The following is a 13,295-nucleotide window of genomic DNA, read 5'->3' on the forward strand; positions in this document are numbered from 1 at the left end:
CCTTCGCTATTGTACTCTCCTAAAGAGTATTGTATCTCTCTGTCCGCCCTCCTAGCCTGTTCCCTTTACCAAGAGAACATTCATTCAGCTTACTCGTAGACGTATCTGTTGAGATAGGACAGAGCCTGGCACGGAGCAGGAGCGACTTAAATATTTGATGAGTAAATGAATGAATGAATGCCCTTGTCCATTGTCCATCCAGGACGCCGGACACGCGGGACCCTCCCTATTCATCTCAGTCCCCCGCCCACCCGCCCAGAATGAATACATCTTTTTATCCGCCCTGAGGATGGCCAAGCTGGGTCATCGGCAGGCCGAGTGGAGGACTGAATTAGGGATCGCCTTTGGCTCCCTCCGAGTGTCCTAAAGGGTTCCCTTTTCTGGACTTTGGAAGTTTGTATCCTTTCCCCCACACCCCCAAACTCAGTATCGGTCACCTGACTTCCACGACTAGTCCCCCGCCTCTTAGCACCCACAGCACCCCACACGGACACTTAGCCAAGAACACGTGGTCCAGGGGCCCAGCTTCCCATTGGCCGCTGGCCTCCTTCCTCCCAGAGATTGGCTCGGGCTCGGCCTCAGCTCCCCCTTCCGCAGCCTCGCGGTGGTACAGCCCGCCGCGGCTTAGGAGGGGCGGGAAGGTCCAACGCTCCGCGGCGCGGGGGAGGTGTGGTGAAGAATCGAGTGAAGCTCAGGGATCCCTCTGGAATGTTTCCTTCGGGTTCCACCCGAAGCGGGGCGGCGTGGAGTGGATTGGCCGCGAGCGCCGAGCGGCCGCTTCTGATTGGCCAGATGCGGTGCCGGCCCCGCCCCCTGGCGGTGGCTGCGGGAGAGGCCCGGGCCAGAGTTTGCGGAGGGCCGAGCTGGGCGAGCCGGGCGGCGGCTAAGGAGGCGCAGGTGAGTATACCCTGCGAGGCGCGGCGGGGCTGGGGGGTACATCGCGGCCGCTCGCGGGGACCCCGGAGCAGACCTGCGAGATCGCGGACCCGCGGGGATTCGGCCGATCCTGCCGGGTGGGGCCGGCCCCACGGACGCGGCTGGAGGTCTAGGCAGAGCGGGGTGGAGGGGCGGGGCGGGGGGAAATCTCTGAGTCCCCTTCCCCGAGGACCGCCTGCCTTCCCTCTAGGGGCAGGGGTGAGCGCCTCCCGGCGCCGGGATGGCATCTCCAGCCGCACCCCAGCCCCCTGCACCTCTGGAGAGTTCCCGTCCTGGCAGGGACAGGCGCAGGGTAGGTATTTCGGGCAAGTCCCCGAAGCTGGCCTTGTCCCAGAAGCTGGCCTTGTCCCAATCGTCCAGGGCCTGGGGAGGGGGTGGGGTGCGCCTTGGGAGAACCGAGGTCCCGATTGTAATAATGAAAAAAATCACCCGGGCTAGCATTCATTGAACACTTCCGTGTCAGGTATTTACCATGCGGATCATTGAATCACCCCTCATGGAAGTTGCTGTTACTTCTTTCAGAGGTGAAGCAGCAGGCCCAGAGAGGTGGAGTGTCTTGCCTAAGGTCACACAGCGAGTAAGTGGCAGATGTGGGACTCAAACCCATGCCTCAGAGTCCAGAACTGGAATCTCCGCCACTAGACTAGGTATCCAGTGGCTTCAGGGCTCAGGTGTTCCTGACGAGCTCCTCCCACTCCATTCCCTCCAACCACACACACCGTCTGGGGCACACCTGCTGGTCGTTGCTTTCACCAGCTGCTCAGACAGGAAGCTGCCCCCATATCCCTTTTCCCCAAAGCTGGAAAAGCAAGGCCAGAATACTGGGTCCTGAGAAGAGAGTGACATCTGTGGGAGAGATAGGTGGGTGGCACGGAGCCACCAGGGTCCTGTGGCTGCTGGGCCCCCCAGAAGGCCTGGGCCCCAGATAGTAGGCATTCTCCCTGGGAACACCCATGAGCCGGTTTTTCAAGACTGATTCAGAGGCCTCCCGCCCTCCCCTTCCAAGCAGTACACTGCCGAAAAGGAGAGCATGGGCGTGGTGTCCCCTCCCCTAGCTTGCGTGAGCTCTCAGGAACCCCCTTCCCCATTTCCTGCTCCTCCTATTGCAACTCTGAGTGGCTGTAGGCTTGTTAAGTCCGGGCCCTTCCCAGTGAAGAGAGGGTAGGGATGTGGGATTCCAGCCAACCTGCTCAGTGCCACGAGCTGAACTGAAGCTCATTTTCTCCATACCTGTGTTCAAGTTTAAGGGGAGACTGGGAGTGTGGTGGGGAGGTGGCAGCTTGAAGCTGTACAGTAGGCATGTTCTGAGGATAGGGGGGCTCGGAGAGTAGTCAGAATGCAGGCATAAGACACATTATTTGTTCATTCTGTACATATTTATTAAGCATTTACTATGTGCCAGGTGGGCTTCCCTGGTGGCTCAGTGGTAAAAAATCCTTCTGCCAATGCAGGAGACACAGGTTTGATCCCTGGGTCGAGAAGATCCCCTGGAGAAGGAAATGGCAACCCACTCCAGTATTCTTGCCTGGAAATCTCATGGACAGAGGAGCCTGGTGGCCGTCGCATGAGTTGGACACAAGTTAACAACTAAAACCACCACCACCACCACCACAGGCCAGGTACTGTTCCTGGCATAGAGGATACAATAGTGACCACAACAGAAATCCCTGCTCTTGGGCAGCTGCCATTCTGCTGGGGGGAAGCAGGCAACAAACAATTTGTTAATAACAAGTAAATAAGAAAAACACTTACAGAGGTTGATAAATGCTATGAATAAAATATGAGGGAGTGGCATGGTAGAATCTGTAAGAAAGGGGGATCTCAGAGGAGGTAACTTTGGAGCCAAGATCTGAATGACAAAAAGAAGCCGGGCCTTGTAAGGATCAGGTAGGGGGCACAGCCAAGGCAAAGGCTCTAAGGCTGGGCCAAGCTTGGCATGGTATGGCTGGAGCAGGACAGAACCCAGGGTGTGACTCTGTGGGGATCTGTGGGTCACATTAAGGAGTTTAGAGCTTTTCTTCCATCACGTGGGAAATTGATGTAAGATTTGAGGCTGGGGAGCAACACGACCTGGTTTATGTTTTAAAATAGAGACATAAAATTAAATAACAGCCTAAGACTGGAAGACAAGAGTTCTGCCAGAACAGCATGTAATTAAATCCACGGGCCTGAGTTGTCTGGACCACAGGGGTGGTTGTAACAGGCAGGGACAAACCGGGAAGGCTGCTTGGAGGAGGTGGCCTGGAGTAGGCCTTGACAGCCAGAGAGGACTGGGATGTTCCTGGGCAGGGCAAGGGAAGAGGCAGTAATAACAGTGAGAGTAATAATAACTTTCTTAAATCAAATGTCAGGCAAAGTGCTAATTGAGTTACTTGTATAAACTCTTTGGATTCCCGTAAGCACTCTGAGAGACAGGAATTCTGCCCATTTTTCAGATGAGGAAACTGAAGCCCCGTCAAGTGAAGTGACTTGCCCACAGCCACTCAGCTGGTAAGTGACAGGGGTGGGATTTGAACCCAGGCCACTCTGCCTCTTCTGGCCTGGAAAACAAATTCATAAACCACCCACTTTCCTTACCACCATTATTTCCCTGTCCTGGGTAAGACATGAAACCAGCCTGAACCAGGGCATCAAGTGTAGGCAGAGTAAGGAAGTTGGGAGTTGGTGAGCAAGATGTGGGGTCCCTAGATAAAGGAGGGAGTTTGAATCTTGGCAGCTGACTAGAGATGATACAGATAGAAATAGTAGTAATTGTCACTAGCATTTGTGGAACCCTTATTGTGTGCCAGCAACTGTTCCAAACACATGTATGATTTCTTTGGAACTCAGAAAGGTTAAGACATTTGCCCAAGGTTGCACAACTAATAAGTGGTGAATCCAGGTTTAATATTTATGTTCTTAGCATTCTGCTAAGAAGTATGGGGAGTGGTAGGAGGGGAGCCTGGGGAGGTGATGATGTGGGGGGTTTTGTTGTTTTTGGTAGCATCATTAAGTGAGTATAGTGAAATAACTTGACAGAGCAGTACTGGTTTATTCATTCAGAATGTGTTTTGTTTCTAGTATCTAGAATATATAGAGTTCCCACAAATCAATAAGAAAAAAGACTAGGCATTGCAATTAAAAACAGACCATGTGGTTTTAGAGAATTCCCTGGTGGTTCAGTGATTAGGACTCTGCTCATTCACTGTTGAGGGCCAGGATTCAGTCTCTGGTCAGGGAACTAAGATCCCATGAGCCACGTGGCATGGCAAGAAAAAAAAAAAAAGTGGTTTTTAAAAATGGGCAAAGACTTAAGTAGACAGTTTACAAAAGGGCAAATCCAAATGGTTTCAAATGTTTTAAAGGTTGTTTAGTATCACTGATTAGAAAGGGAGTGAAAAAGGCAAAATCTCAATGTCTCCGTGGTTAGATGAAGCACCTACTTTGTGTCCAGAATTATGCTGGGAAGCAAGGAATAAGGGGCCCCAGAGGTAGGACTTATACTGTTGCTGGGGAGACAAGATCCTACTGAGGGCAGATGCTACGGCCTGTGCTTCTTTGTCTCCCCAGAGCTGGGCACAGAGACTGGTGGGCAGGTGAATATTAGATCCATTAATCCATCCATTAATTCATTAATTCTCCACTCATTAATTCCACAGTATTTAGTAAGCGGCTGCCCTGTGCCAGGCCCTGTTCTCTGAGCTAAGAATAGAGGAATGAGTAAGACAGGCAAAATTCCCTGCCCTTTTTGGCAAACAGACAATGAACAAGCTAAATGAATGAAGTATGGTTTCCACCTGAAAGAGGTAAGAGAGTGAGATGTGTAGCTACCAGAGGGCACAGCCAGTGCAAAGGCCCTGAGGTTGAACTTCATCCAGTGTGTTGAAAGAACAAGGAGGAGGCCATTGTATCTGCAGGGAATGAACGAGGGGACAGAGGCAGGAGATGAGGGCATATGTGTGATATGGGCTGGTCATTTGGGGCCCATGGGCCAAGGGTAGGACATTGACTTTTACTCCAAGTGAGATAGGAGCCCTGGGAGGGGTTGGAGCGTGGACAAATGTGACCTGACTTATGTTTTACAGGATCACTCTGGCTGCTGTATTAAGCACTGGGAGGCAAGGGCGGAAGCTGGGAGACTCAGAGAAGGCAGCTACAGTCGTCTAGGTGAGTTGTTTTTGTTTTTAAGATTTATTTATTTATGGTCACTCTGGGTCTTCATTGCTGCACTGGGGCCTTCTCTAGTTGTAGTGCACAGGCTTCTCATTGCAGTGTTTTCTATTGCGGAACATGGGCTCTAGGACATGTGGGCTTCAGTAGTTGTGATGCATGGGCTCAGTAGTTATGACACATGGGCTGAGTTGCTCCATGGCATGTGGGATCTTCTGAGCCCAGGGATCAAACCCATGTATCCTGCATTGGCAGGGGAACTCTTTACCACTGAGCCACCTGAGAAGCTCTCGCTGAGTGTTGATGGGACTGAACCAGGTGATGTTAGAGGAGGTGTTGGAGAACAGATGAATGAATGAAAATGGGTCTAGCTCAGGGGCTCTACTGAATCCAGGACAGCCCTAGGGAAGAGGTGATCTGAAAGGAGGGAGCAAGAAGTCCCCCTTACATACAAAAATATAATTTGGCATAATCTGATCCTTACCACAACCTGGCCAGGTGGATGGAATGTCCCCATTTACAGGTCAGGCATCTGAGGCCCAGGGAGGTTGAGTCACCTAGGGGAGAGCATCACTGTGATGAACTTGGGCTTGGGAGTCAGACCTGAGGGTTGGGGCCAGTTTCTGTGACTTTGGACATGTGACTTAAACATGAACTCTCTTTCCTAGTCTATAAAGGCCTATACAGTTGACCTCCATTGCTTCTTTTTTTTTTCTTTCTTTCTTTTTTAGTATTTATTCGTTAGGCTGCACCAGGTCTTAGTTGCAGCACTCAGGCTCTCTAGTTTCGGCATGCAAACTCTTAGTTGCTGCTTGTGGGATCTATTTGCCTGACTGGGGATTGATCCTGGGCCCCCTGCGTTGGGAGCATGAAGTCTTAGTCACTGGGCCACCAGGGAAGTCCCCCTCCATCACCTCTTTTACCTGCCCTCTTTGTATTCTCCCATTGCTCACTCCACTCTAGCCACACTGGTCTCTAGCTTAATTGTGAATCTGCTCAGAATCTCCCATGACTGCCATTTCACTCAGATCAAAAGCTCAAGTTCTGCCTCTGGCCCACAGGGCCCTGCACAGTCTGCCTGTTACCTCTCTCAGTTCAGTTCAGTTCATTCGCTCAGTCATGTCCAACTCTTTGCAACCCCATGGACTGCAGCACGCCAGGCTTCCCTGTCCATCACCAGCTCCCAGAGCTTGCTAAAACTCATGTCCATCGAGTCGGTGATGCCATCTATCCATCTCATCCTCTGTCGTCCCCTTCTCCTCCTGCCTTCAGTCTTTCCCAGCATCAGGGTCTTTTCCAATGAGTCAGTTCCTCACATCAGGTGGCCAAAGTATTGGAGTTTCAGTTTCAGCATCAGTCCTTCCAGTGAATATTCAGGACTGATTCCCTTTAGGATTGACTGGTTTGATCTCCTTGCTGTCCAACGGACTCTCAAGAGTCTTCTCAGCACCACCAAAAGCATCAATTCTTTGGTGCTCAGCTTTCTTTATAGTCCAACTCTCACATCCATACATGACTACTGGAAAAACCATAACTTTGAGTAGACGGACCTTTGTCATCAAAGTAATGTCTCTGCCTTTTACGTCTCTGCCCTCACCTTTTCCCACTGTCCCTCTTATTTGGGGATCCAACCACACAGGCCTCCTTGCTGATCCTCAAACATGTCAAGTAAATCCTCACCTCAGGGCCTTTGCACTAGCTGTTCTCTCTGCCTGAATGTTCTTGCCTCATATCCTCCTATGAATATTTCCTCCTGTCTTTCAAGTCTCAGCTTCGCCTCCTCAGAGAGGCAGGTCCTCTGTGACCTTGTCTGTAAAGCTTGTTTTATTGTCTTTATAGCTCTCTTAGGAATTATATAGAATATTTACACATTTGCTTGCTCACTGTACATCTTCTCTGAACTGTGTGCTTCTGGACAGCATGGACAGAGCCCCAGCTAGCTAACCTCCGCAGCAACTAGGAGTGAATTCGAAAAATGCAGCCCTGAGTCTGGTGCTTTTGCACAGTGAACAACCTGTGTAACTGCTCATGATGGCCCTAGTCAGGGACCTTCAGACTGTCTTTTTTTTTTTAATAATTGAAGTTATTTTAATATTTGCAGCATACATTTTGCTCAGTGGTTCAGTAATGTGCTTGAGTTATTCACAGAGATTTTATCTTACCTTCACAGGTATACTATTTAGCAAACTTTTATGAAATTATTAATTACAGCTTTGAATTATAATTAAATAAAGCTTTTTTCTTTTACTGCCCTACATGCTTGTGGGATCTTAGTTACCCAACCAGGGATTGAACCCATGCTGAGTCTTAACCACTGGACTGCCAGGGAATTTCCTAATTAAAGTTTTTAAAAAGTATACACCACACACACATGCATGTATCCACTTAAACACATACACCCATGGTATATATATATATATATACACACACACACATACATACATATGTATGTGTACTTGTAAACGCTTAGAATTTATCCATATAAGATTGTTTTCTTCATCCATCAACCTTTCATCACAGGCTCCTTATTTACTCTGGGTAAGGAAATGTGGGACCTTGCTTATCTTATTGAAGGCAATATCTACAATGGTGCATGAAATATGGTTAGTGCCCGAAACATATTTGTTTGAAGGGAGGGAGGGAGGACGAGAGAGAAAAATAGAGTGGAGGGAGAAGAAAGAAAAAAAGTGTATCAGTCAGGATAGGTTTTGCTGCAGTAACAAACATCACCCAGAATCTTAGCAGTCATACTCTATAGTGGTTTATTTTTTGTTCCTGCTACATGCCCACTGCAGCTCAGCTGGGGGGTTTCATTCACTGTCATCACTCAGAGCCTGCCCTGACAGGGTAGCCACCACGTCAAATGTGGCTGGTCACCCTACCAGGAAAATTAGGTCTGTGGAGGTTCTTGCTCCAGTAATTAAATGCTTCAGCCCAGAAATGTCATGTGTCACTTCCTCTCACAACTCAATTGTCCAGAACTGTTCATATGCTTACCCAGTCATAAAGAGGCCAGGAATGCCATCTGCTTACATACTTTGAAAGAGAAGAGTCAGAAATTTTTTGTCCACAGCACTAATGACTGCAACCAATCGAAAAATAGAGAAACGTAGGCTGTGAGCCTCTATTTTCTCATCTATTAAACGGGCATAATCACATATTATGGTACATCATGTAATCACATTGGGACAATAATATGGTCTCCATGATGTGACGTGAGGATAAAGTAAGATCACAGAGCAGTTAGCAGTTATGGTAGATATTAGCTGATATTATTATTTCCATGCAGGTGTGTAAGTGCTAGGACCAGGTGGTTTTTTTTTTTTTTTTAAGTGAAACAAAGTGTTTATTAGGAGGAAAAAATGTGAATAGGCACACATGAGGGACTTAGAGTGTCATGCCCTCGTGGTAGTTTGAATCACTTATATGAGGCATTTTTTCCAGGTTCCCTTTGGCCAGTCATCTGGCTGGGTGATTGCCTGGCTCTGAACTGGGACCCAATTTTGAACTGAGGCCAGCCTGTTCTGTGAATAATTTCATTGGGCCTGTAGGGGCAAGGCGGCCTGAGGCTACAACCCAGGCCCTGAGCACCTTTTCTTGTCCTGCAGATTTCCTGGGTGTGCCCCCTCTTCTCACTGCTCATGCCACTAGGACTGGGGCGGCGGAAAAAGGCACCACCTCTGGTGGAAAATGAGGAGGCTGAGCCAGGCCGTGGTGGGCTGGGCGTGGGGGAGCCGGGGCCCCTGGGCGGAGGTGGGGCGGGGGGGCCCCAGATGGGCTTGCCCCCTCCGCCCCCCGCCCTGCGGCCCCGCCTCGTGTTCCACACCCAGCTGGCCCATGGCAGTCCCACTGGCCGCATCGAGGGATTCACCAACGTCAAGGAGCTGTATGGCAAGATTGCCGAGGCTTTCCGGCTGCCAGCTGCCGAGGTACCCACTGGGGAGCCGGGCACCGGGGTTCCCTGATGGTGAGCTAGAGAGAGGCTGGAGCGTGCATCCTGTTTGTGAGCTATGGCTCAGGTGCTAAAGCTGCAAATACTGAGGCTTTACCCCAGTGAATTATGGGGAACTGTAGGCAGGGCTGGATGCTGAGTTTCATCAGGCATTGGGAGGCCTGCACCCCATTGCTTTGTGGCAATCTGGAGGCCATAGGCGGATGTAGCATTTCCACCAGGCATTGTGAGGCCTGTGCCCCAGTGGATTATGGAGGCCGGTGGCCACAGCTGGATGCTGAGTTCCAGTCAGGCATGCATTACGGGACCTGCAGCCCAGTGTATTGTGGGTAACTGGAGACCAGAACTGGATGCTGAGCTCCCATCAGCCCTGGGAGGCCTCAGCCCCAGTGGATTGTGGGAATGGACAGCCAGGGCTGGATGCTACATTCCCATCTTACATTGAGGGATTTGTAGCCCAGCGGATTGTGGGAGCCGGAGGTCAGATGCAAGATTCACCTCTCTATGATTCATTGGGAGGTCCAACCCCAAGGATTTCAGGGGCCAAAGGAATGGAGGAAGCAAGGAGGGTGACAGTGGGATCATGCAGGAAGTAGATGCAGGGGTCTCAGTAGGCAGAATGTGTATCTGTGCCCCTTCATTCATTCCAAAAGCATTTTCTGATCACCCACTGCATGCCAGGCTCTATGCCCTGGAACCAGTAGGGAGTTTTTTCTAGGACAGAAACCCAGCCCTAGCACAGCTGACATCCTAGTGGGGGCCTTGACTGGGCTCCGGGGTGGTCAAGCACAGGGAAGGATACCTCCAGGCCCTTCCCAGCGCTCCTTTCTTCTCCCTCAGGTAGCAGTTGGCAAAGGGCATGGGAGAGAGGTGAGGGTTGAATGTCTCCCACTCCTGCAGGTGATGTTCTGCACCCTCAACACCCACAAAGTGGACATGGACAAGCTCCTGGGGGGGCAGATAGGGCTGGAGGACTTCATCTTTGCCCATGTCAAGGGGCAGCGCAAGGAAGTGGAGGTGTTCAAGTCGGAGGAGGCGTTGGGGCTCACCATCACAGACAATGGGGCTGGCTATGCCTTCATCAAGGTACCTGGGGGTGGGGCACCCAGGGTCTCAAGGGTAAGGCCTAGCCTATGACGGTAGGACCCAAGGGTGGAGCCACAGGGGCTTACAGCTCCTATCCCCACAGCGCATTAAGGAGGGCAGCGTGATTGACCACATCCAGCTCATCAGTGTGGGTGACATGATCGAGGCCATCAACGGACAGAGCCTGCTGGGCTGCCGGCACTACGAGGTGGCCCGGCTGCTCAAGGAGCTGCCACGAGGCCGCACCTTCACACTGAAGCTCACAGAGCCTCGAAAAGCCTTTGGTGAGGGGCTGCCGCCTACCCCCCCTCCTCACCGCGCTCCCGCCTGTAGTACCAAGGACCACCAGTAGGTGGTGCCCAAGCCCAGCTGGTGGGAAAGGGGGTGGGGCAGCCCCACCCTTCTGCGGGGAGAGGATGTTGGCTCACTGCCCAGCTCAGGAGGAGGATTGAGGCAAGGAGGAAGTTGCCCCCACACCAAGCTTCCAGGAGCCTTTAGCCTAGCCAAGCGCCCCCAACCTGGCCAACCCCCTAGCCCCAAGAAGCCAGGCTTGGCTGCCCTGTGCAAGCCCGCCTACTTTTTTGTCCAGCTTCATTAACTCTCAGGAATGGGCTCAAGGTCCCTGGCTTGGGGGTGGGGGACTCTAAAACACTTCCCCAGGCAGATAGGGCTGGTCTCCTACCCAGCAGCTAAACCCCCTTGGCCTTGGGGAAACTAGCTGGAGACCCAGGACCCATTCCCTTCCTGTCCCTCCAGCCCCCAGGACAGGAGTGGTCCCCTCCAGCCTCCCAGCCCTTTTCCATACCTAGCCCCTGGCTGCGCCTCCTACACCCCGGCCAAGCCAGAGTCAGGAGACCTACCCTCCTGGGGTCATCTCAGCCCACAACGCCCCCAAAGCCTACAGAAGCTTGGAGAAGGTAGAGGGTGGTCTGAGGCCGGGATGTCTGGGTTTCTGCCCAGAACATGCTGGAACTGGGCTCCTCCAGTCCTCACCCCTCCCCCTACCTCCCACAGACATGATCAGCGTGCGTTCAGGGGGTGGCCGCCCTGGCTCGGGTCCCCAGCTGGGCACTGGCCGAGGGACCCTCCGGCTCCGATCCCGGGGTCCAGCCACAGTAGAGGATCTGGTGAGTGTTCCAGCAGAGCCTAAGTCCCTCCCCGCCCCCACCCCACCCCCGCCCCCACCACTTCCCTGTGAAATTTATAGGTGGCAGCATCACTCTTAGCTGAGGGCCTCTGGGCACTGAATGTCCATCCACCTCTACCACCTCCCAGCTCTGGGACCTACCCTGGGCAAGTGGACCTTAGTTTCCTAATCTGTGAAATGGGGCTAATAATACTGCCACTTTTGGGGTTGTCATGAGGAAGAACCATAGGTTTCTATATCAAAAGTGGTTAAAAAAAAAATTGCACCCAGCGCTCAGTATAATTACAGGTATATTCACATTATTATAATGTCGTCATCCCTCTTCCTGCCCCCAGCCTTCAGCCTTTGAGGAGAAGGCCATTGAGAAGGTGGATGACCTGTTGGAAAGTTACATGGGAATCAGGGACACAGAGCTGGGTAAGTGAGGATGGGGTCATTAGGGTCTGGGGATGGGTGGGTGTGTGGGAGAAAGGGGCTTGTAGGTCCCGTGGAGCTGAGTCTACCCTGAGCCCCTCTGTCATCTGTGCCTCCATTCTGCTCCCCCATCCTTCCCCCTCCAGCGGCCACCATGGTGGAGCTTGGAAAGGACAAAAGGAATCCGGACGAGCTGGCTGAGGCCCTGGATGAACGGCTGGGTGACTTCGCCTTCCCGGATGAGTTTGTCTTTGACGTCTGGGGGGCCATCGGGGACGCCAAGGTTGGCCGCTACTAGGCCTTCCGCTGGACCTCGAGATGACTTGGGCCAGGCCCGGTGGGAGCCTCTGGGGCGGAGACACCAGAGCCCGGACCCCAGCGTCTAGCTTGGGCCCAGCTCAGTAGCCCGGAGATGATGCAGAGCGGAGGTGGGGCCAGGCCTCTGCCCCTCCTCCAATCGGTACCACCCCCTTGCCAGTTCCCAGCCTGGCTGGGGCGCCCAGCCCCCCACCCCCGCCCTCCTCCCCACCTACCTCAGCCAGGGTCAGGCACAGCGGCGGAGAGGGACCAACCAGATTGGGTGGCCACCCCCCCTCCCCGCCCCCAGTACTTTCCGCCTCAGCTGCCAAACTGGTCCCTCCTATCTCCCTGGGGCCTCGGGTTCTGTTTGGGGGTTGTGACCTCCCTAGTTTCCTGATGCAGGGAATGCAGGAGGGGGCTGTGTGTCCCCCCTCAGCAAATGCAATAATACCCTCCTCTTCCACCACTCCCCATCTCCCCAGAGGAGCCCCCTCACTGTGGAGTCTGTTACCTCCGCATTTGAAACACTAGTCTGCTGTGAAACCCTCCCAAACTCCCTCCCTCCCCGGCCCCCCTCATGTCTCCCTCAGCTCAGCCCCAGACCGAAGGGGCAGGAGGGAGGGATGATGGCGGTGGGCTTTTGTACCTGAATTTGCTGTCTGGAACATAAAGAATCTATCTGCTGTTGGATCTGTGTGGCGGCTTCTGGGTGAGAGAGGAGGGTGGGTCGGGGCTGGGAAAGAATGTAGCAGCTGAAATCCATCCTCTTCGGCTCCAAATTGAATTAGGAGCTGGCCCCAGCCACCCGCCCCCTCCCATCCGTTCAGCCTGATGAGGCTCTTGGCTGCAAGCCACCAGGCTTCCAGGCAAGGCCAGAGCTTCTTCGCCTACTCAGGGTGCAAATCTTGCTCCCTTTCAAACAAAGCTTCCTGCCACCCTCTGGCCTGATGAGAACAGTGGGCAAGAGGCTGCGGGCCCTTTGTTCCGACCCAGTGGCCCCGAGAGCCCCCAGGCCAGAAAGTGAAAGTGTTACTCGCTCAGTCCTGTCTGACTCGTTGCGACCCCATGGACTGTATAGCCCACCAGGCTCCTCAGCCCATGGAATTCCCAGGCAGGAATACTGGAGTGGGCTGCTGACCCAAGGATCAAACCCCAGTCTTCTGCATTGCAGGTAGATTCTTTGCTGTCTGGGCCAGAAGGCATGGAGAAAGAAAGATGAGGTAGGCTGAAGATGGGGTCTCAGCCTGGCCCAGTCAGTGCCGATGGGGAGGAACCCACCCCAAGGCTCGACGTTGGTGGGGGAGCAGTCAC

At 52.8% G+C, this 13,295-nt stretch overlaps 1 protein-coding gene across 9 annotated transcripts; it reads left to right on the forward strand.

Moving 5' to 3' along the window:
* Nucleotides 1-790: 790 nt before the first annotated feature.
* Nucleotides 791-12,674, forward strand: GIPC1 (GIPC PDZ domain containing family member 1). 9 transcript variants are annotated; one of them, XM_070462984.1, is made up of 12 exons: nucleotides 800-897; nucleotides 1,127-1,228; nucleotides 1,459-1,513; nucleotides 2,388-2,555; nucleotides 3,372-3,426; nucleotides 5,001-5,082; nucleotides 8,694-9,014; nucleotides 9,938-10,123; nucleotides 10,227-10,407; nucleotides 11,138-11,250; nucleotides 11,606-11,687; nucleotides 11,831-12,674. In XM_070462984.1, exons 7-12 carry the CDS (start codon nucleotides 8,727-8,729, stop codon nucleotides 11,980-11,982), a joined length of 1,002 nt encoding a protein of 333 aa, XP_070319085.1. In that variant the 5' UTR covers nucleotides 800-897; nucleotides 1,127-1,228; nucleotides 1,459-1,513; nucleotides 2,388-2,555; nucleotides 3,372-3,426; nucleotides 5,001-5,082; nucleotides 8,694-8,726; the 3' UTR covers nucleotides 11,983-12,674. The 9 variants fall into 9 exon arrangements, with proteins under 9 accessions (XP_070319082.1, XP_070319069.1, XP_070319077.1 ...); XM_070462981.1 differs by lacking the exon at nucleotides 1,127-1,228 and having other exon boundaries at nucleotides 791-897; XM_070462978.1 differs by lacking the exon at nucleotides 1,127-1,228 and having other exon boundaries at nucleotides 797-897; nucleotides 1,400-1,513.
* The last annotated feature ends 621 nt before the right edge of the window (nucleotides 12,675-13,295 follow it).

This window comes from Odocoileus virginianus, chromosome 3 (genome assembly GCF_023699985.2).
Source record: "Odocoileus virginianus isolate 20LAN1187 ecotype Illinois chromosome 3, Ovbor_1.2, whole genome shotgun sequence".
Classification (NCBI taxonomy): Eukaryota; Metazoa; Chordata; class Mammalia; order Artiodactyla; family Cervidae; genus Odocoileus; species Odocoileus virginianus.

What these genes read in the sequence shown, in the direction of transcription:
- GIPC1 (XM_070462981.1), top strand. Translation starts at nt 8,727, where the DNA reads ATGCCACTAGGACTGGGGCGGCGGAAAAAGGCACCACCTCTGGTGGAA. An exon ending in AGAGCCTCGAAAAGCCTTTG is followed by an intron (nt 10,408 to 11,137) that starts GTGAGGGGCTGC and finishes TACCTCCCACAG; the next exon opens with ACATGATCAGCGTGCGTTCA. An exon ending in CAGCCACAGTAGAGGATCTG is followed by an intron (nt 11,251 to 11,605) that starts GTGAGTGTTCCA and finishes TCCTGCCCCCAG; the next exon opens with CCTTCAGCCTTTGAGGAGAA.